Here is a 24,824-nt window from a genome sequence, read left to right as displayed (position 1 = left end):
CACAACATGGTGGGCCGAAGGGCCTGTTTTGTGCTGTATGGTTCTATGGTTCTATAACTGGATAACTGGCATTAAAATGAACTGCCAGGCAATGGCCATCTCCAACAGGAGAAAGTCGAATCACCTACCCTTACCTTTCACTGGCATTACTATCACCAAATACCCCACCATCAACATCATGGGAGATAGGGAGTCGATCATCATTGATTAGAAACTCAACTGTACTAGCTGTATAAATACTGTGGTTGCAAGGGTAGATCAGAGCCTGGGTCTTCTGCAGCAAGTCATCATTCCATCTACAAGGCTCAAGTCAGGTGTACGATGGGACACTTGCCACTTGCCTGAATAAGTGCAATTCCAACAACACTCAAGCAGTTCAAACCATCCAGAACAGAGGAGCCTGCATGATCCACCTACATAACCTTTAATTCCCATATCAATGGCACAAAGTGGCTGCTATACATGATAGCTACACCAACAGCACCTCTCAAACTTGCAATCTCCAGCACCAAGAAGGATTCAGATGGAAATAAACCACCATTCCTTCCTTATTACTGGGTCTAAATCTTGGGGTTCCCTATCCAAAAGCATTGGTGGAGTACCTGAATGAGAAAGACCACAGCGATTCAAGAAGGCAACTCACCAGCACCTACTCGAGAGCAATGAGAGATGGGCAATAAGTGCTGGTCTCTCACTGACCCCAGATCCCCAAATATGGATAGTATTTTAAGGAAAGGGCTGAGAGTGCAGCTAGGTTCTTGAGGCCACACAAGAGATCCTGGTTCTAGCAATAAACACGAAGAGCAAAATCTTGCTTCTGTATGAAAAGCCATCTGAACAACAGCTGTTAGCAGTGGGAAAATGTCATTGACAAACTTCATGATATATGACTGCAACACTGAAAGAAACTCAATGATCACACTAGAAAGCGTGAGAGAAAGCAGGCAAACATTTTCACCAAGAGGAAGAGGTGATAGATTCTCAGTGCTACCAATCAGAAATGTCTTTCAAATTAACCATTAAATGTTTCTAATTCAGCCACAGATCTGACTGCAGTCTTGCCACTTCCACTAGCGTTACAAAGAATTACAGTAAAGGAGGAGTCCATTTAGATTGGCTGGTCTATAGCTAGTAATTGTGCTCTGCATGAGCTTTCTCCCACTCTCCTCCATCAAACACTATCATCAAAAGCCTTTATTCCTTTCTTCCTCATGTACAATGATGGAGTGTGGTGTCCAGGTAATGTTGGCTCAGGGAGTTGGAGGATGTGATCTGAGGGCATTAGCACCAATGGAAAGTTAAAAAAGGTCCTGTACCCTGGAAACATGGACACCTCGATTCTCTAGCAACAGCCCAGATAAAGAGATTTATTCTTGCACAGAAGCAGGACTCTTCTTAAAACCGACTGCAGCATTCTCACAGGCCTTGAACGCATTGTAGTAGTTTAAGCGTCACATTCGTTGTGCGCAGTGCACCATTTGACATCACTACACCTACTCAACAGCTTCTACGCATAAAAGAGTCACGTATACAGAAGTGACAGCAACAATTTTGGCCAATGGTCTTCTGCTCTGACTTGAAAATGACCTTTCAAGGCCAAATATTGGGCACCTGGTGTAGGTAAAGAATATTCTCCTGAATTATTTGTTGGATTTATTGTGAAAGGCCATGGTTTTGGATTCCTCCACAAGTGGAAACATCTCTCCCTACCTTTCCAAAGCTCTTCACAATCTTAAAAGCTTACATTTGGTCATCCCTTCGGGTTCTCTTTTCTGGAAAATAAAGCTCCAATCTGTTCAGTCTTTCCTGATAGCTATAACCTGTCAGTCCTGGTATCATTCTTCCAGCTTTCTTTGTCTTAATCCATGACTTCTATATTCTTTTTGCAGTATGGATGTGCATGGTACTGTGAACTAAGTCTAACCAAGCCTCAGGACAGGTTTAACGTAACTTCTTGACTTCTCAACAGATTTGTGGTAATAAATCTCAGTGCTGCTTTTTTTTTAATGGCCTTCTTTAACATGTGATTCTACACCACTTTTTCACTTTTAATTCCCTAAGAATTATGTACCCTTCTTATTCCTTCTACCAAGATGTATCATTTCACATTTATCTGTATTTAAATTTATTAGCCATTTAATCCCCATAATCAGGTTTATTAACATTTCATATTTTGTGCCAGTACTTCTATATCCACATTGGTCTCAGTTATTTACACAAAGGAACGATGTTCAGCAGGCACCTGGGAGTGAAAATAACACAGAACTCTTCCACATCCATTTTTTTGAATCTGGTAATGAATCTCTTGTTGCTTCTACCAGGGCCAAAATCCTCCATAATAGAGTTACGGGATAAGATTGCAAAAGCAAAATTGCATTTAGTCAAAATGGTTTGGCATACCCAATGCGATTTTGTTCAATCAGCTCCAGCTTCTCTGCTCTCTTGATGACATCCAGGATAATTTCAATTTCATGTTTAGCAAGCATCTGATTCTGTCGCTGTTTGGCCGTCTCATTTGTGTGTACCGACCAGCCAGTTTTGAGCCTTTTGCAAAAAGAACATAACAGTTATTTATTGATTTTTTTCCCAACACATCAACAGACAAACACACACATACACACCACCATTGTCAATTAGGAGAACATGGAAGCCTAAGCCATTGATATCTTCAAAAAAGTGACCAAATCGAATATTGTAAAATAAAACAGCTCAGTGTCTTGCAGTTGTAAAAACTACTTCCAATGTCAAATTACTGGGTTAGTGAAAGATGGTTAGACTCAGAGTTGCTTCAGCACAGAGGGTCATTCAGCTCTTTGTGTCAATGCCAGCTCATAGCACAGCAATCCCATCATTCCCATGGCCCTACCCTTTCTCAACAATCCTGAAAACTTTCTCTTCAATGCTTATCCAATTTTCTTTTGCAGACATTGATTCAATTTCTATAATCCTTACAGGTAGCAAATTCATGAACCTAATTGCTCTGAGTAAAAATAATTTTCCTCACTCCCTCTTGTATCTTTTGCCCATCACTTTAAATCTGTGACTCAATCCATGAATCATCTGCCAATGGGAACAACTTCCCTCTGCAACCCTGACTGGTCCAATCATGACCTTTCACATCTCTATCAAATCTCCTCTCCACCTTCTCCAAGGGGGAAAACACTAGCTTCTTCATTCTAACTTTGCAACTGAATTCCCTCAAAACTGGGAAACATTCTAGTAAATCCTTTCTGCATCCTCTATGGGACTTAGACATCCTCCCTGAAGTGTGGTAAGCAAAATTAAACACAGTACTCCAGCTGTGACCTAACCAGTGTTTGTACAGATTCAACATGATTTCCCTATTGTCACAGAAGTGCCCAACAATGGTCACTCTCAGACCAGATTAATCTAATTTCCTCCATACTGCTCAATAAGCAGTGCCACATGAGGAAATTACATAATCTCATGTGGAACTAGTGCTAAGATCATGCCAGATGCTTAAGGGTAGTTCACACTAGAAAGTGCTTGGTCAAATATCTGAAATGAAACAAAACATTCTGCAGATGGTCACTATTGTTTATTACTCTGGATAAAGTCAATGTTCAATCACATAATGCTAACAAAGTGTTGTGCACTGGATTGCTTAGCCCTAGTTCTTTTATGCATTCGAGCTGCAGTGGAGGAAGCAGCAGCAACAAAGGAACGAGGGAAAATGCTGACTTCAGAGGTGGCATAGAACGTGGATGAGAACCTAATAGTTACGGCATTCAGCAGTGAAGAGAAGCAGCGGGGATCCATCAGGTTCCATTACAGGTCTCAAAAGATGCTGTCTCACCGAAGCACTAATAAGTAAGCGCAGATCTTCAAGTGTGACATCTGACACTTTGAAGTGTAGAATGCATGATAAAGCAAGGTACACTAAAACTCCATTAATCCAGCATGTGCGATATTTTAGACCATCAATTCATTTTACTTGCTCCAGAATTTGGTGCGATTGGATTAGCAGATCTTCCAGACTATCAAATGTTATTTTATTAATATTCCATCACACTTTTAATTCATTTTTTTAAATAAAAAGATGTTACATTGCAACATTTCGGTGAACCCAGTAAGTTTAGATTCAGATTAGTTTACTTTCATATACACCATGGTGCACTGAAATTCCTTGCTCACATGAAGCTCGCAGAGTAAACAGTATATGTAGTAATAATAATACAATCTGAAGTAGTGGTTTAAAAGGGAACATGGGAAACAGAACCAGTTAAGTTTCAAGGGAGGGCAGCCAACAAATCCAGGTGAGTTTGAACAGAGTGCAGAAACTGGGGCCCTGAGTGGTTGTTTCACAGGAACTGGGACTCAGGTATGTAGAGGGGGAGTGTGGGAACCAGAGACTTGGCAAGTGGTTGGGGAGTGTGGGAACAAGGGACCAACGAGTAGGGAGGGAGAATGGGAACCGGGTCCCGGTGAGTCAAAGAGGGTGCTGGAACCAGGTGAGTGGATGGGGAGTGTACGCAGCTGACAAGAGGAAGTTACAAACGTTACCTTGTGAGCCAGATGCCAAACCATCGCAATTTCTGAACGATTAGATAGTGGATTAACAGAGTCTTACTGTACAAAATTTCTTAACAAGGTAACATCAGGAAATGTAACCTTGGGGTTGACATTAACAAGAGCAAAAGTTTTCTGAAAGTCTCCTTACCAAAACATTTGGACACAAACAAACAGAAGACTGTAATATTTTTAAACAACATCCAAAATGTAAAATGAAATTCGCATAACTACTCACTTCGCTCTAAGGGCAAGTTGCCTGTCATTAGGGCACACCCACTGGTCTGCTCCACTTCCAAATATCGTGTCAGCCATAGCTTCTGCCCACTGAGAATCATTAGGGAGGAAAAGACAAAAGTCAATACTTTAATGGTGAAAGCAACCAGTACTTAAAAATTAAATATTACTGTTTATTTCATATCCATAGTTGTTCTCAAATTCTGCAGTCTTTGCTAAGTCTAGATAAATGAAAATGCAGCAGCACAGCAAAATTAGATGCAAAGATAAAATCAATATGCTCTTTGAAAGACTCTTTGGCTTTTGAGCAGCTATATTGGAGTTCAGATTTGTTCTAATCATAAACTATACTTAACAGGATTCTACTCCACAACAAAAAGCACTACAGTTCTTCAAATTTTCTATCTTGTCAACTAATTTCATTAGGACCTTTGGTTGGCACAAAGACATAAGGGTTCATTTCCCAAATAGCCATTCCTGACAAGCAGCCTTCCCGTCAGGTCTGTACATAATAATTTCAACCAACAGATCTGAATATCAAATTAGTGCTCCCAGCATTTAAATCAGGAGGGGAAGATCTTCAACAAACTCTTCAATATACTGATAGGAAATACCCATTACATTCAATTCAGTATCTACTTACTTTTCCACGTTTTACTCTCCTAACCAGTGTCTTTTTAACTTTAGCTGCATCATAAACCAAAACATGTTTCTTTTAAATATTTAAGTCAACCTGGTTTTCTGCTGATGAATCTGTGCTCCTCCATGTTGAACAACACTTGGAAGAAGCACTGAGAGTAGCAAGGGTACAGGATGTACTACAGATGGTGGACTTCAATATCCATCACCAAGGGTGGCTTGGTAGTACCAATGGAGCTGGCTAAGTCCTGAAAGACATGACTCCCAACCTGAGTGTATAGCAGTTAGTGAGTGAACCAACAGGAGGGATAAACATACTTCATCTCATCCTCATTGTGGCAGATGCATCTGTTCACGATAGCATTGGTAGGTGACCAGCATACAGTCATTATGAAGACAAAGTCCAATCTTCACTTCAAGAACACCATCTATCATATTGTGTGTCAAAATAATTGTACTAAATAGCATAGACTCAGAACAGATCTGGTGACCAGTGCTCAGTGCCTTCATTAGAGGCAAGAGAAGGGGAGCTCATAGTTAGAAATTTTTAAAAAAGGATGAAAGAAGAATCAATATTTTTCAAAAGATCTTTGTGACTGGGCAGTTGCAAGACACTTAAGGATGCTCTAACCTTTATAAATAAAACAAATGAATGTTTTGTGCTTTATCACATCAACAAGATCCTCAAGAGTTTCATAGCAAATTCTCAGAGCAAACTATTGATATGCTGAACAAAATATAAATTGCCTCTGAATAGATGTAGCAATCAATTTTTTAATGATTAAAAATGCTGTTATCATCAGTGGTTACTATAGAAACCATTTCGCTACAGTGCACTCTACTAATAGGCATTACATACAGAGCTCTGACAAAAAACCTGGGATTATATTACAAGCTCAGGGTGCATTCTTATTACACAGAAATGATTTTAAAGTATACAAGTAATGGTAAGAAAAAACACTTTGGAAAATTATTGGGTCTGATCATTTTCAAGTAAAATGAATTGATGGTCTAAAATATCACACTTGCTGATATACTACAGCTAATTTTTTTCCTTTTCTCTGAAAATATTACAACAGATCACCATAGAAACTAAATTACACAAGGTTGTTGCTAACCTTGAAATATTCAAGCCACTCGGCTGAGCAACAAAACACCAAAGGGCAGCAAATCACAGTCATTGAAGAAGTATTCTAATATAAAGTGTTGAAGGATATTTGAGGATTTTAAATTTTAAAAGTGTAACATATATTCACAACTGGGAGAATCAATTAATTGCCATTAACATGCCGATTATCACAACTGCAAATTAATGTGTTCATTTGTTTAAAGCATCAATGGAAAAAAAACATACTCAAAGCTGTTTAGAAAAGTTGTCCACAACATCAACCACATACATCCCTCCACACCAACTCAACTCACTCCACCTGTGTCTTAGATATAGCCCACATTAATCAAGAATCATGAGAGTGAAGTCAATGCTGTATTAAGCCAGTGTCTCCCACCTCCTCTGCTGCCAGGGTACTGCCACTTTGCTCTGCCTTCTGCAGCCATGGCATGTGGGACAGAAGCAGGAAAGAAAGAGGCAGAAGGGGAGCAGGGAGACAAAGTAGGCTGATTTGACCCAGATCCTATAACCAAGAAAGAGATCGGGCCTTTGGTACATCTCCTCCTGCCTTCTACTACCTCCCTCCTCCTGCCCCTGACCATAGCCTATTCCTCTTTTTCTCTGACCCCCTCCTCCCTATTTGCGTCACTTTTTCCTTTCCTCATATTTTCCCCCTGCTCCTTCCTTCTTCCCCCCAACATTGGAATCGTAAAATCGTACAGCACAGAAACTGGACCTATCAGCCCACCATCCATGTCAACAGTGATGCCTATCTACGTCAATCCCATTTGCCTACCTTAGGCCCATATCCCACTAGGCCTTTTTTATCCAAGTACTTGTCCAAATACCTTTGAAATGTTATAGCTGGTTATAGCTGTATCTGCCGCTACCACCTCCGCTGGCAACTTGTTCCAGAAAATCACCACACTACTTAGATTTCCTTTAACTTGCTCCCCTCTCAGTTTAAACCTATGCCCTCTAGTTCTAGACTCCCCTCTCTGGGAAAAAGACTTTGATTATCTATGCCCTTCATTTTTTTTTGAATAAACCTCTACAAAGTCACCCCTCAGCCTCCAAAATTCCAGTGACAATGAACCCAGCCTACCCAATCAGTCCTTATAACTACAGCCCTCCATACTAGACAAAATCTGGTGAATCTGTTCTTTCACTTTTCTCACACACAATTCTTTTAACACAGCATTTTTCCAGGAAAACTTTCTTGCTTTAAAATTCTTGGATGATATTGTCTATGTAAAAATTAAAACTGGAAATGAATTTGAATATTTTGACAAAGAATTTTTCCTTGTAATCATTTGACTATCATAAGGCCATTAGGTGGCAGTGTATTGCAAGTCTGTCATTGTGCAACTGTATCCATGATTTCCATTTATCACCTTTTTTAAGCATTTTTTTGTGCATGTTCAAAAGGACCATGTCACTGTGGTGTTACAAAATCTCATTAAAAAAATCTAACTTGAAATACTTGATCATTCTTGCATATTCTTCTCCTCAATGAATAGATCTGACACTACTAAATGTGACAGAGTTCAGAAATAAATTGATTTGCATTTTTTGTGGCAGAGTTTTTCTAAACAAATAAATGAGCTATGCCTTAACTTATATATTTAAGAATAGCAAGCTGACATGCTAGGGGGAAAAAAAGAAGAGCGCCAGTATGAGCAGGGAAGATTGGAGAAATGAAGTTGTCTCAGTGCAAGGGTGAAAGATAGGATGGAGGATAGTGTTATGAACTGGGCTCCAGAAGCTGGTCAAAATCCGGATATGACGAAGCTTGGTGTCTCTTCAGCCTACCAATATTACTAATGGGCTTGGAAAGTTCACCCCACTGAATTTGCCTGTCAACAATCAAAACAATATATCAACAACTGGAATTTACAAATCTCTCCTTCAGAGCCTCATTGTAATTATTTTAAATTCAATGGTCACCATACTTCTATCTGGGCAATTGTGTAGCAGCTTCCATGCCACAGATACAGCTTCCCTTTCAAGCTAGCTCTGTCCACAAACAACTCTTTAAAAATACATTTTCTATTTCAAGTCATATAAAACGATAGAGATAAATCAGTAATCCTGCATGACAGAGATCTATTTCAATCATTACTGCACCTAATAGGCACTTTGCATTTCAATCATTCATATCAATTTTAAAAGCATTTTTAATGGAAAGAACAGGTGGTATTATGAGGCAATAGAAGCATACACAAGCTAAGCAGGACAAAGTATAACTTGCTTGCAGGAAGCTATTGAAAATTATTTTATTAATCTCAAAACCAGTCATTAATGTCTTGTATCAACTTGTGAACAATGTGCCAAGATATTTATTGCTAGATGAACAATTTTTAAATAAAATGCAGAAAAATATTTCATTTAGTGAATCCTATTTATTGCTTTATGCCATAAGACCTGATTATATTTCTCTACATATATATCAGATGCATCATGACATTTGTGCAAGTTTATTTTCTCAGAAATAATGGTGTGCTTTTATAGATAGTGTATCTAGTCAAACATTCACAACCAATGTTCAAGTGATATCATTCACTGGTACATTATTCCAAATCACAACGTTAGTTGTGATACAAACCTGAGACTGTACTGAAATTTAAGACCAGTTATGTGATCAACTTCAAGAAGAATGAAAATTGCTTTGATGAAAAGGCTTTATCTGGTGTTTTGCCAATAAAACATATTTCTGAATGAAATATTCTTTGCTGTAATACTGCATATGGAATAAATTTTCAAGAATCAAGTTTGGTCAAAAATATGTGGTGTAATTTTAAAATAGTCAACCTTAACTCTGCTCTTGCATCAAAACTCTATTCAACTATACACTTTACCAATTCTACCTAGTGTTTTCCAAGGGGAAACTATCATATTTTTTGTAATGATCAAAATGCTCGAAGTCCCATGCAATATTGAACATTTTTTCTTCTGACAAGAATGTCTGCTGATTTTGGACATGGGCATGACAACACCCGACGAGTCAACCTCATGTCAGAATTGACAATAATCGTTGCGAAGGTTTTGAACAATCTTTCTCATTGATCCTCTCTCTCTCATACAGACACACATGCATGCATACACTCAAGTTCCTTCTCCAACGATATCACAGTTGTGGATGCTGATGGACTGGTGGGGGGCAGGGCTGTAGAGACAGGAAGCCAAAGGACAACTGGTTGGATAAAGATCAGATCAAGTAAATAGACTGTGATTCTGCTGGACAACGGAGGACAATGAGTGAACAGTCTATAATAATAATAAATCCCACCTGACATTAGGTTCATAATGAACCTACTCAAGGTTCGAAACTGATACCCAAATTATTTAAATCTATTCCCTTTTCCATATGCAATACATTTCAATTAAGAGCAATAATAGATGACAAACTGATGAGTTTTGATGAAGGATCTCTGACCTGAAAGATTAAATCTGATTCTCCATCTATAGATGCTGCCTGATTTGCTCAGTATATTCAGCAGTTTCTGTATTTATTTTAGAAAGAACTGAATGGCTCACTAATTGATTGAGTTTCTAGATTATGCAGTCCAGTATCATACATCCCCTTAACATGCTTAACATAGCTTTTCAAATACCCATATTTAAATATAAACAGTGAAGTTGGCATTATAGTTTTACATGAAGCACAAACAGAAACTATGATATTTTAAGACAAATGTTATAAATAATCTTATTTAATATGTGATGCTTCTTATTTCTCCTCCAGGACATGGAATCACTTTGACAAAGAGATTCTATCCAGAGACTGGACTTTAATTTTAATTCATGAGTAGAATGTACCACACAATGGGAGAGCATTTCTTTTATTGAAAACTCACAGCCAACTAATGAAATGTGTGATTCAAAGCATATGCATGATTGAATGCAATTCTGTTTAGAGACCTTAATTATGAAGTTTTAAAAAATCCATGTTAATGTAAGGAAGCTTCTTCCACAAAATGCTCACTCCCTCTCCTTTTCCTTATAACTACACTAATAATGGTATTGGTTTATTATTGTCACTTGTACCGAGGTACAGTGAAAAACTAGTCTTGCATACCATTCATACAGATCAATTCATTAAACAGTGCAGATACACTGAGTTAGTACAGAGTGCTATATCATATCTGAACATCAATTGCTTTTTCATAAACCAAGTACTGAAGTTCAGAAAGCAGCCCAAAATCAAGTTAGTAACACATTTATAGACATCAGAACTTTAAAAGGACTCCAGACAATATTTTTCTGCATCCTGTTAGACTGCAGTCATAGTCAATCTTCATCCTCTCTCTAGAAACAGATATTTTCAGACAGCAATATACAACAGCTCTGACAATCAATTATTTGATCTTACTTGCATTACATTTTTCTTCTCCATGATTGAAACAAATCTATATACAGGTAGTCCCCAGGTTATGACAGGGTTCTGGGTTACAACAGTTCTCAGGAACAAACTGTTTGTAAGTCAGAAATAAACAAAAACGTGTGGGAGCGGATCACAGAAACAGCTATGACAGAAGAGCGAGCAGGCGTGGGAAGAGCGGCCTCCAGCCGGCCTCACTGACCCAGTAAGTGAACGACTGAGTCTGCTCAGCCCTCCCAGCTCTGCTCGGCTCAACCCAGTCCTTGATTATTGTACCTCATTGGGTTCAGAGTGTGGTTGGTAGAGAAGGCACACAGAAGTGCCCCATTCCTACCCAACAGGAGATGCCTGCAGCCCCACAAATCCATCCCGCCAGTCTCCCAAACAATGGTGTGTATATACAGGGTGTCCATAAGTTGGGTGTTTGTATCCCAGGGACGATCTGTAAATGGCCTGACACCTCAATCTCAGTTAGCATAACCATGAAGAAATTCAATCTGCAGCGACAATTACTAAAAGGCACTGATTTCCTGAAAGAAACCTGTGTTCACACGTGGTACCACCTCTGACTCTCTTAGTCACTTCCCCATCTCCATGAACATCCATTCCCCTTCTCATGACAATTTCCCCCTAAATCCCAGGAAATGCAACATCTAACTTTTTCACTTCTTTTCCCATCATCCAGTGACCCAAACCATTGTGGACAGTCATTGAGTCATACAGCACAGAAACAGGCCGTTCAGCTCACCATGTCAATGCCAACCATCATGTACCTACCTATACCAATTCCATTTTCCAGAACTTAATCCAGAGCCTTCAATGCCTTGGCAATTCAATGCTCATCTGGATACATTTTAAATGCTGTGCAAGTCTTTGTCTCCATCACCATACTAAGGAGTGCATTTTATATTCCAACCACCATCAGTCTGAAAAAAATACATCATCAGATCGCCTCTAAGCCTCTTACCCTTTAGCCGAAACCTGTTTTAGACATCTCTGCTATGGGGGAATAGTTTCTTACTATCTACCCTCTCTATGCCTCTGATAAATTTTGAGTACCTCTATCAGGTCCCCCATCAGCCACTTCATCCACAAGAAAAACAAACCCAGCCTGTCCAGTCATTCTTCATAAATGAAACACTCCATCCTGGGCAACATCCTGTAGATTCTCTCCTGCACCCCCTCTAGTGCAATCACATCTCTCCTGTAGCATGGCGACCAGAATTACATGCAGTACTCCAGCTGTGGCCTAAAAAAATCATATAAAGTTGTACCATAACCCCCTTGGTCTTGTATTGTCATCTGGCTCATCAAGGCAAGTGTCCCAATATGCCTTCTTCACAACCTCATCTATCTGTGCTGCCACCTTCAGGAATCCTTTGACTTGTACACAAAGGTCCCTCTGTTCTTCAATACTCCTATACAATGTGTATGTCCTACTGATATCAGTCCACACAAAGTGCATCACCTCACAATTCTCAGGGTTAAATTCTATCGCTCTACCCATCTTACCAATTGAGCAACATCATCCTCAAGCCTAAGACTAGCCTCCTTGTTATGATACCATCATTTTTTGAATTCTTCCTGGTACAGCAGTAAATCATTTGTACTTCTTCCAATTTAGTGCATGCTTTCAGTACCCAAAAAGTAGTCTTTTCTATTTTGGAGAAATCAAATGCAGATTGGGTGACTAATTTGCAGAACACCTCCATTCAGACCTCAAGGGAGACCCTGCACCTCCAACTGCATGTCACTTTAATGCTCAATCTCACTTCTTCTCTGACCTCTTTGTCTTTGACCTTTTACACTGTTCCAACAAAGCCCAATATAAGCACAAGGGAAAGCATCTTATCCTCTGTCTAGTCATGTTACAGCCCTCAGGATTTAGTAGTGAATTCACCAATTTCAGATCACAAGCCTTTCCCACTTGTGTCCAAATTGGCCATTTCTGAGGAAATCTCATCAACTGCAACATTAACTCAGATGTTCCCTCTCCAAAGATGCTGCCTGATCTGCTGAGTACTTCTGGCTTTCTCGTTTATTTCAGATCAACACCACCTCCTGTGTTTCACACGACATAATTCCAGCATTTTCTCCTTTCCTCTATCTTTATACATCTTCTTCTATTCACAACTCCTCCAGATGAATCAGCTGTGATGAACAAACCTTCACCATTCTCTCTCACCCAACACCACCAACACTTGTGTCATTCAGTTTCTCTTGGTCCCCATGCTATCACAGACATTCCCTTTGCTCTGTCCATCCTTCCCCCTACTCCGCAGCACGTCTTATTTTTAAGTTATCCTAGTTCTGATGGAAGGTTATCGACCTGAAACCTAGACTCCATTTCTGCTGACAACTTCATTCACCTTTGTTTTTTTGTTCCTTTAACTGACCTGCACAATTAACTCTTTTCTTTCATCATTGCTATAATGGAATGATTTATGGTATTAATCCCAATCAGTCCCAATCTGACAATCCTCTTATGGCTCTTCTTGAATCAAACCTTATTGAATCAAGATTCTCATCACAGTACCTTGCCTTAGTTTGTACAATTTTTATGTTGTTCTTTTGCTTTCTCACACCTACAGTAATCTACTTAAACTTTTAATTGCTCTCTGCTGTTTTTAGTACTGGCCTAACATTTTTTTTTTCCTTTCTATCGCAGTTTTGCACAATTTCCTAAAAGAAATAAGAACTTAAAACAATTAACTGCGGTAAGTTCCACAACAATGTCAATATGCTGCTTCCTTTTACAATCCATGCTACTGTAACAGCATTGCCAAATCCCTTATCCTCCGGTAGTCAGCAATTGTCAAGAATTTTAAATGGACCAACCACATCAACAATGCAACTGCACAAACAAAACAAAAGCCAAGCTTTCTGACTGGTGTCTTAACACTGCTTGGGTGAAGGTAGCCTCAAGAGCACTCAAACCTTGACACCAATCCACTTGATTGGCGCCTTCAACATACCATTAACCAACATCAAATCCACTAGAACCTGAAAATTGCAGAGGTTTAGTATCAGCTGAGAGATTTTACCCTCCCCCTCATTCAGTCTTCTAAGCAAAAGGTTGGGCCTTAGAAGAACTAATAGTTTGCCATGTACCATTTGATTTATATATATATATATATATAACATAATAACTGCCAGCAATCTCAAATCATGGATCTCAGTGTTGAAAAGCTCTCAACCTATTCTCACAATTCAAAAGTATTCCATTGATTGTAAAATATTTTGATACATCTTAGGGTCATGAAAGGTGCTAAATGAAAGCATATTTGTCCTTTCTCCCTGATTCAATCCATTTATTCTCTGTTGCCCGTTTGCACATTTCCTGATATCTCATCAGTTTTTAACCAGGATGTCGATGGCTTCATACTTAACTAGGACCAGCGATTCAAACACAACAGCATACCATACAAACATAACATTAAGAAAAAGTCGATTATTGTTGAGAGTTTAATTTTAAATTCAATGCTCCAACCAAGGAAATTGACTTACTTTAAAACCAAGAATCTTCAATAGCCATCAACCGTAGCTTGTTCTCGCTGGATGCTATTCACTCTATTGACAGAAAACAGCAGCACTTTAGGAAGGTATATTTCAAAGAAGTCATGAACATTAAATTGGAGACTTTAGAATCCCATGGTAATGTTTTCAACAATTGGTCAGATATTTGCTGCAGCGTAAAACACTTACATCACTGCCCTGCTTAAATCCCAAGATGGTTAAGCTAACAGAAATTTATATTCTCACAGCTTGACCTGACCAACTGATTGTCAACAACATCTGTAAATATCTTATTAATCATTGCAAATAACTGTTACCAACTGGTACTGGAACTTGTGACTTTGCTAAAGTACATATCTTAAAGTACATTTAATTCACTAAAAGAAGAAATGTTCCTAACAGACATAGATATCTATCACAAAGGTAGGACTTGGAGCATTGAATTTATTCTAGACACTCAGTAGAGTGGGACAAAAGAAAGTTAACATGGAATTGGATCAGGACCCCTGCTGGTGTTCAAACACTACTGGTTTCAGGGGCTCAGACGAAGGCATAATTAAGATGTTGATGAAGATGAACACTGGCATGGTGAGGGAGCTGTCAGGCCTGCCACACTGAATGCAAGAGACAACATTGACAGTGGAGGACTCCATCTATAAGCTCTTGCAGGAGATTGTGTGGAGGCAAGAGACCACATCCTCCTCCCTGGATGCCCGCACACTTCTTCACTGGGGATCGACAACAATGCTGTCACTCAGCACCCAGTGGTTCCACTTACAGCTACTGTGGAAGCACAGATGAAGGCCACACAATGTCGTTCTGCCTCCATACACTTTCACCCTGTTCCAGCTAGACATCGGGTCCATGCTGCACAGGAACAGCTCAGAGCTCTCAAGGAATGGCAATATGCCAGCAGGGAACATTGTCTTCATTGAGCAGCAAGGTGCCATCCATGAATAGACATGTTTGTAAATGGACACTGAGAAGCAATCCATGGGTAGCTGCAGAAAAAGAGATGGTACACATGAGTAGTAGCTTTTCTGCGTGAACAGAGATGCTGCACGTCAGCAGACTGCTCTACTATGTGAGCAGATTGCACTTTTGCAGGAGCAGAGATAGAGCACACAGGATCTCATCTCTGTTCTGTGGGATACCTCTTCACTCCTAACCCCTCACATCTCTTCATCTTGATCAGAATCCTGTTGCAATAACTCATGAGTTAACTTCAAGGAGATGAGTGAATCCAGGACAGACCAAACACCTATGCCCAGGAGTCTGTCAGTCAGCTCAGTTCCAGGTCTGAAGGTGAAAACAATGGTGTGGTTGTCTGGGTACCAGCAGATCACTGCACCATCATTCACCTAGCCCTTTGAAAAGTCATTTTGTGCACAGGTTCAGACATAGTTCCCTTCTCACAAGGACACTAAATTACTTCCCACTATGGCCTCTCAGGCAGCATGCCCCATAATCAACCATCCCAGAACGATCCTTCAACTGGCCTAGACAGCAGTCTTATGCTGACCTAAAGGAAAATCTCATGGGTTAGCATGGATACCTGTGCAGACCCCAACTGAAAGGGTAGCCTTCCAGCAACCACACTGCAGCCACACAGATGTAGTGCAGGGACATCAAGACCCTTACACAAGATTAAATCACTTTAATATGTAACTTGCACATTCAGTGAGCAGATTTCCCAATTTGACTCCTGGCAAATAACTTTACACTCAACCACTGAACTCTGACCTAATAGCAGAATGCACCCAGGAAAGCACCAGCGGAATTTTTCCAGAAAACTTGAGGATTCCTTATTCTTCTGGAAGCCAGAGCTTCCTGGCACATTATAGGCATAGCTGTTCCAGGACTATTTCCAAGCAAAACAAAGGATATCAAGCTGTGCTTTAAAAAAAATACTAGATTTGTACTTTTGGTTTACAATTGATATCAGCAGAACTTAATCTCTAAAGAAATGGCAAAGTCATGATAAAATATGGTATCTGATTTTCTTGAAAATAAATAGAAGACTAATTCAGTTCAAACTAACTTGGAATAATAACTTGGAATAACTGGTAAATTTGAGTGCTTGTTATCTGCTAAGCAGGAATATATCATAGAGGGCATGGCTTTAAAGTAATGGGTGGGAAGTTCAAGGGAGATATCAGAGGAAGGTTTTTTACCCAAAGAGTGGTTGGGGTGTGGAATGCACTGCCTGGGGCTGTGGTAGAGGCAGGTACATTGGTCAAGTTCAAGAGATTGCTAGATAAGCATATGGAGGAATTTAAAATAGAGGGATATGTGGGAGGAAGGGGTTAGAAAGTCTTAGGGGAGGTTTAAAGGTCGGCACAACATTGTGGGCCGAAGGGCCTGTATTGTGCTGTACTGTTCTATGACTCTATGAAATTCTAATGATTAACTCTAATGTGAAATTACAGCTATTTGAATGTCTGTGTATTTTCTTTATATCAACTTCCTCATTAACTTGGTACATCCACGATCAATACCCAAGAGGAAAACAATAAAACAGGGCTGATAATTCTTCCACAGTATCAGCATCAATTACATAGTGTGATTTGATTGGAAAGGATTAATCATGTCCACAGGTCCCAGGCCTGATCTGGCATCAGCATGTATGTTCGAGTGACAACACATTTTACACTTGATCCAGGAGCTTTATTCACACGACCTTGCAGCCTTACCAATCAAACAGTCTATTTTTTCCACAACTCCAACGCTTTTACAAACTAAGTAGTATTCAATGCCCCAATACAGCAGCAAGGTTGCTGGAAATCAGTCCATACTGAAAAGACCGACATTCCCTACCCCTCTTCTCCTTGCTAATCAGAAAAACAGACAAAGATCAAATACAGTACCATTCCAACCACCTCATCAATGATTAATTATTTCAGTACAGGAGCTATGCACATTGCAGTGATTAGAAAGAGGATATTTTAATCTTTTGATCTGAATTTTGGCCAGCTAAATTTTATAAAGGTTCAACTCCATTGTGAAAATCCAAATGAAAATTATTTTTTAAATAATACTGATAATTACTAATCATATTTTGAACAAATTAATCATATTGGCAGTGTTGATTTCTATACATGATGTACAGTTTTGCCTGGAGTCATTTTCAGTGTTATGTGAAATTTTTCCATACCATTTTGGCTTATGATCTTATTCCCTTGGTGAATGACTGGGTTTGAATTAAACAAGCAGGTTCAGATCACAAAGAGCCTCCTACTAATCAATGCATCCCTGCTTGATGTGTCATGCAAACCAAGCCAGAAAATTGGCAAAAGCCAAGCTGTTAACTCAAAAGTTGCCCTAATTGTCAGTCTTTTGTGAAACAATTGGACTTACAATGATAAGATTCATGAACTCATACAACAAGGATACAGGCCATTCAGCCCAAGTGATCCATGCCAACCAGTGGGCATCCTTCCATATTAATCCCATCTTCCAGCACTTGGCCCATAGCCTTCTTTGCCTAGACACTTCTTAAATGTTGTCAGTGACTCTGCTTCTACCACTCTCTCCAGCAGTGCATTCAGGTACTCACCACTCTCTGGGTGAAAAAGGTCTCCCTCAGATACCATCTAAATCTCTTTTGCCCCTTGCCTAATCCTATGTCCTAGAGAATGATAGGTTAGACACAAATGAGGTATTGGTATACCCAAATTACCTAACTTCTATGTAGATTTCAGAAAGTATATAAAAAGCACAGTTTGGATATATTAAGCATTTCAATTTAGAAATTACTGCAGCACTGAAGTTATTTTTAGTACATTTTCAAACATATTTGGAGCCTCCTTTAAGGCTGTCTTAAGCAAGATTCCTCAGAAACAATTTTCAGAAAAATCGCACCACATCAAACCACCTTCAACCGAATGTATTGTCTATCAACAAGGAATCTCTATCATTTTCCTCTGAATGACCCTCAATGTGTTTTTGCCTCTAGACTCCTTGCTGATCTTTTCCTCAACTTAAGTCACTTCAGTGCAGCTTCCAGCCTTCTCACAGCACCAAGATCACTCAGGCCAAATTCGTAAAAATAACTATCTAAACCCCACTGCATCTTCAAATGTCTTTCCAAGCCCATCTTTTTAACAATACTTTTATTCACCTGTTCAGTATCTCTCGTCATTAAGTGTTTGTTCAACTTGCTTTCCTCTCTGTAAAGGACTCTGACATTTCCTTTGACACTTTCAAAACACTTAAATATAATTAATAGAACCACCAATCCTGAAACAAAAAGGTGGAGTTCTGAGAACTGAGCAGAGACAAGTCACAAAAGATAACTGGAAAAAGCCAAAACCACCCTTTAATAAAGTCTGAGTTTATAATTTCATTCTTAATAGCAGCCTGTATTCCTGTTACAAATTATTTTAAAATGTCTGATCAACAGATTAGCTATTGTGATCATTCCATTCTCTGAGAGAGAACTAAACTCCATCTTTTGTGGGGAACTGTTGATGAAACCATATCCATAGGTAATGTTTTTGTCAGACATCTGATTGATTAATCAATTGATTAATAAATTGATTAATCTTGATTTGATTAACCTATGATTTGTACTGAAGAAAACCCTCCGTGCTGTTTCAAAAGACAGGATAGTTAGCTAAGAGGTCCTATAGAAATAACACTTCCACAGCATGAACTAAAGAAGAAAAAAGGATTATCTGCCTAATTTAGGGGACCTATCTAAATTGCAATTCTGCAAAAATTACAGAGTCCACAATATTAGCCCTCCAGTGCATTCTTTTGGCCAAGACCATCAGAGACTGAAGATGTTCGCCTTTTGTACATGTCCCCTGCATCAATGGACAACTGATGTAAATGATTGATCATTGACTTGAGGTTCATCAGTTTCTATGACAAGGTACAAAGACATTTACAATTTAGAGGTCAAAGGTGAAGAACCAACAAAAATTAGCCAGAATTGGATGAAGTATTAGATGTAGATGATGATCCTTTCCACCCAATATCAAGATGCTTGTATGGCACAGTGTTAGTTGCTGCTTGAACAGTTCTAATCTAATTGTGATTTCAATAAAGTCACTGTAACCCAAATGGCAGTCACATTGTCTCTAGTTTGTTCTGTGAAGGGCAAAATCTTGCACTTAAATCTATGGTTCTTCTGGACTATCTGGATGGATAGTTCATAGAATGATTGAAACCTGTGGCACAGAAGTAAGCCATTTGGCCCACCATGACTAGGGTCGCCAAAAATTATCCTTAGCTTAATCCCACTTCCTTGCTCTTGGTTCGTAGCCTTGTAGTTTAGAGCTATTCAGGTGTCCTTCAAGTGGTGAAGTTTCAGTGTCCAGCACCATTAGAGGCAGCAAGTTGCAGACCTCTGCCATTAGTAGTTAAATTATGAAATATTTTTTCTCAATTACCCTCTGATCTATCTACCAATTATCTTCAATCTACTCTCCCTAGTTACAGACTTCTCTGCTAGGATAAATAGATCTACTGTTTACCTGGCCAGCCCTCTCATAATTTATATACCTCAGTTAGATCACTTCTCAGTTTCCTTTGTTCCACTGAAGACAACCCCCAGCCCAGAAAGTCTTTCCTTATATTTGTAAATCTCCAGCCTTAGCAACATTGTCATAGGTCTCTACACCTTCTCTTGTGGTATCAAGTTCTTCCTGAAGTGTGGTAACCAAAACTAAAGGCAGCATGATGGCAAGGCAGACAGTGCTGCTGCCTCACAGCTCCAGCGACACAAGTTTGTTCACGACTTTGGGAGCTGTAGGTATGGAGTTCGTATGTTTGCCCAATGACTACATGGGTTTCTACCAGGTGTTCTGGATGATGATATCCCAAAGACATGTTGGCAGATCAACTGGCTACTGTGTCACCCCGTGATATAGCTAAGTGACAAAACAATTAAAAGTAAGTTGATGGGCATGTGAGAGAGAATAAAGTAGCAAGGCAACAGGCAAATGAAGAGCAAATAAGATTGATGGGATTGCTCCATTGAACAGCCTGGGCGAAATGGCCTCCTTCTGTGTTGTAATAGACAAGTATATATATACAACCAACAATCTGCTGCAGTAAGTCAGTGGGATGAGCAGCATCTGTAGGGGAAAGGAACTGTTGACATTTGGGTCGAACCCCTTCATCAGGACTAAGAACAGAAAGGGAAGAGAGCCAGTATAAAGAGGAGAGAAGTAGTGTGAGATGGGTGGGTGGGGGGTGGAGGGCAGAGGTGATTGGTGGACTTGGGGGGGGGGGAGGGGGAGGAGCTGAAGGATGACAGGCAGATCAAGCCAGGTAGGGGAGGGGAGAAGTGGAGTTGGGAGGCAGATGTGACAAAGGATATTGTGCTGGATGCAGATGCTAGTACAGTGAATGGTGAGGACTGGGGATCTCTATCTCTGTTCTGTTCAGAGGGAGGTGAAGTGAGAGCAGAAGATCAAGAAACAGTGGGAATGCAAGAGAGGGCTCCATCAACCACAAGGATGCCACATTTCCTGAAAGGAGGACATTTCAGATATCCTAGTATGAAAGGGTGGGGGGGTGTGTGTACTCAAGGTAACTGTGGGAGTGAATGGGCTTCCAGGAAATGTCAATGGGTGTATGTACAATTAATGCCATACACATTCAGAAGCATTTTCAGGTGCTGACAAATTTGACAGTTGTCTCAACTGGACCACGGCTTAATAAGCTATCAAAGATTTTTTACAAGACGTTTTATGGGTAGAGCTTGCTCTGCCACCACAAACATACTACCCCACTCCCAACCTCTCCTTCTCAAAGCAGAGTACTGCACAAAGGCATCCTGTATAAAGGGCCTCATCAGTCGGGATCAGGATGGGTTTTGCTAACAAGTTGACAACAGCAATCAAAACAGTATGTTTGAACTTGCCATGTGGATGAATAGAGACTTCAAGTTTAAATGTGTCTGGAGGCACAAACACAGCCAAAACTATGTTTTAAGTTAATTGCACTTCGGAATTTCAACCGACTTAAATTTGATTAAAAAATACTCCACCCAATTGAATTTAAATAATGCACCTATAAAAAAAACATAATTCAATAAGGCTGCAATTATCTCCAGTGAATTGCCAAATATCGTCATTACTTAGGGCACAGGATGAACAGAAACCAGTTTCTGTTATACCGTGAAATATATTAGCATGGACAAGATGAAATTATGTACACTAAGGAAATGAACTTTGGATATGGACTCAAACAGATTTTTATTAGTTTGACCTCAAAGTAGTCTCTGCTGTCCAGATCCAGGCAAGCAGATTATAGAGATTACACTATTGTGTTAAATAAGGGAACACAGCAGTACCAAGTGATACTTTTATTTTTTAAAAAATGGGAAAACAAAAGATGATTTTTTTTCTACTTAAAACTAAATATTTCAATATGCTACCATACTTATTGGGAACATCTAAAGCTGCAGCAGAGCAAGTAGTTTTACAATTTTGTCATGCCTTTCCTTCTCATTCATTGTGGAATTCAGTGAAATGGTGAAAAACAGTCACTATTCCTCACCAGTCCTTGGTTATTATGCAAAACCCATGCACTTTGTCCATGACCTCAGGCTTTCGAAAATTAGCAAACTGATTTCGTAATTGAATGAGCAAGGTATTACTTAAAATGGTGAAAATAGACTTGGCAGTGAATTAAAATCCTAGGGAGCTTACCAAGAACATAATACACGAAACATATTTTAATTAATACTGTAGTATCTGGAAATACTACATTTCTGAAAATTCCCAAATAAATAAAATTTATAGAAAATATAGAAATGTCCATTTCTATATTTGACAAATTGGCATTCAACTCAAGGTAAACTGGGCAGTCAGGCAGGCTACGCTCCAAATGCAATATTGATATATGCCTCTATTTCACATAAAACTCCTACGCCATTCCAAGAAATTATTCCCTTCCACTTTAGCAGAAACAAATTAATTCTAGATCCCAGTCAATAACCATTAGTAACAAACCACAGAACAATTATTTTGCAGTCATTGAATATTCCTGTCAAGATCCTTGTTCATCTGTTCATTTATTAGAAAACAAGTATTTTAATTTATATTGTTAACAACTTCCAGATACAACTACCATAATTTAACATTACTTGAACAAAAACATAGATCTTGCACAAAACCTTGTCATATTTTCTAATCCTCTAGCAATGCTGTAAACTTCAGTCGTCTAGAGTAAAAACACTTTTAAATCAATACGTGGTGCTTAATATTCCATATTCCAATTCACAATTTTCAAGAAGCTTAACAACCCAGTAATGCCATATGAAACTTCACTTTATTACATGGGAGCCTGAATATCAAAGTTATAATTCAAAAAAAAAGTTGAAAGAAAAAATTTCATCTTAAGTTATGAAAATTCTTAAAATCATCCAAGACAAAATACTGTATGAAATACAGTGGAAATGCATGAATTTGGAAAGTTGATGGAAAGAAAGTGGCCATCCTCATGAATGTGGTCCTATTGCAAGGGAAGTGACAACAAGAATGTAATCAAGGGAAATGGAAAAGTTAGAAAGCTCAGGGCTGCAAAAACTGTTTTTTTTAAATGAGGAAGACTGCGAAGATGGAGAACTCCAGCTGTTCGTAGACTAATAGGAACCTTCCAAAAGATTTTAAGAACTATACGTACTGGACCTCTTCTGACCCTGGCTCCGGGTTCCCAGGAAGTTTGTCCTGTTAGTAAGCCATTATTGTTTATGTCTCAGATGAAAATGTAAGTTAGGCTCCAATGATGGCTGGAGTGAAAAGATTCCACAATTCCATTTTAACTGTGCAATTTGGTTTCTGCCACACATAGTGACTATCAAGAGGTGGTGAATGAGGGATGTGAAAGGGTGTAATCAAAGCACAAGCTATTTCAAGACCCTATAACTTGAGGCTGAGACAGAACAGCAGCAATGTGGGAAGGAGAATGGGACCAACATGGGGCTGCGTATCCCACTCTCCCAAAGCAACAACATGCCCTAACCGGTGAAGAAGAGTGTGAGCATCCAGAATTGGAATCCTCAGTCTTCTGATGATCCACCAGATCTTTCAGGTGTCATCGTTAATTCTGAGGGACTGCCAATAACGATACAACTCACAAGCCTACTTCCCACAGAACTTTGGTCTCCTCCAACACATTTATTAACTTAGCATGATCTTGCTCTGGTAACTAATAGTCAACTGCTACAAAAAGATATCTGCTTCAATTTGATCCAAAACCAATCACTTTTCCCAAAACTGACAAACTGATCAGTTCTCAATCACAGGAGACTGGATGTGGATTATGATCTTAAATATCCTGTATGCTGAAAAGCAGTGTGGTACTTGTTTTTCAATTTATGTCACTTTGCAGTCCAAAGACATACAAAAAAATTAAAATTGCTTCCAAAGTTTTAATCTACAGATACAGTCTGATTAGGTCAAGGAGCATCATTTCCCATTTATATGGCACTATATGCATGGATTTCAGATTTGTAAAGGTAAGTGAACTTTTGAGATAACGTACAATAACATTTGCGCAAAGTTAATATGTTTGCTATGATATTATTTTAGATTTATTGACACAAAACTAGCTAATTCTACATTCAATACAAATAATTTCTCAACCCGCAACAGAAAAGGAAAATAGAGACTGACAAAGTGCAAATTAGGCAAAGTGCGTGGTTACTCATATCTATTTTCCTCAGGCTCCCTCTAATTGAACTGAGCAGTACAAATCAGATCCAGTGTTTTAGCAGATCCTTAGCAACCAAAGTAAATATTCACTCTGTTGTCAAGGCAAGTAATCAACCCAGCTTAGATAAAGCAAAGGCCAAACAGTTACACCACTATGTTATCGAAACACCACTGTGGAAAAGTCAAAATATCACAAAATATCAATTTTCCAAGGCTGATACATTTTCTTGTTCATTTCTAATGTAATCATCCTAACTCCTTTTTGAAAGGCACAGAATAATGGTTGTTTTCTCAGTCTGTGTGGCAGTAAAATATATAAAAATAATATGGCTCTGTCAAATTGTCCCATTCAGAAACTTTATTCATTTTAATGACTTTTAGTCATTAAAAGTGAACTCTGTCTAATATAACTATTAGATAAGAAATCATTTAGTAATAATTCTACAAAATTAAACCTATAGCCATTACACATCGATAAATATGTGCTTTTGGGAAGTGCGCAACGTGTTTCCAAGGATGTGCAAGCTCACTCACCACCAATCCTTACCTCCACTTCCATAGCACTGGCTATCTCTACCCCAGCTTTTCCTCTTCTACAGCTAAGATTCTCATCCATTTCTTTCTCAACTCTAGAATTCACTATTCCACACTCTCCTGGTTGATGTCCCACTTTCTGTCCTCCACAAATTCATCCAACCCTCTGCTGTCAGTATCCCAATTTACGACATATCCTGTCCACTCA

General features: G+C 39.1%; 1 protein-coding gene across 1 annotated transcript in view; it reads right to left on the bottom strand.

Moving 5' to 3' along the window:
• LOC127581200 (rab effector Noc2-like) overlaps positions 1 to 24,824 on the bottom strand; it is a 157,447-nt gene that overhangs the window by 104,878 nt on the left and 27,745 nt on the right. Inside the window, exons 2-4 of the mRNA XM_052035314.1 lie at positions 14,403 to 14,465; positions 4,769 to 4,857; positions 2,401 to 2,544 (exon numbers count right to left, since the gene is read on the bottom strand). Of these exons, the coding sequence (XP_051891274.1) occupies positions 2,401 to 2,544; positions 4,769 to 4,845 (221 nt within the window). The 5' untranslated portion in view covers positions 4,846 to 4,857; positions 14,403 to 14,465. The remainder of the gene's footprint in view (positions 1 to 2,400; positions 2,545 to 4,768; positions 4,858 to 14,402; positions 14,466 to 24,824) is intronic.

The sequence above is a fragment of the Pristis pectinata genome, chromosome 21 (genome assembly GCF_009764475.1).
Source record: "Pristis pectinata isolate sPriPec2 chromosome 21, sPriPec2.1.pri, whole genome shotgun sequence".
NCBI classification, from domain to species: Eukaryota; Metazoa; Chordata; class Chondrichthyes; order Rhinopristiformes; family Pristidae; genus Pristis; species Pristis pectinata.
Note: the sequence above shows the minus strand (reverse complement) of the source record. Positions and strands in the feature narration are given on the sequence as shown.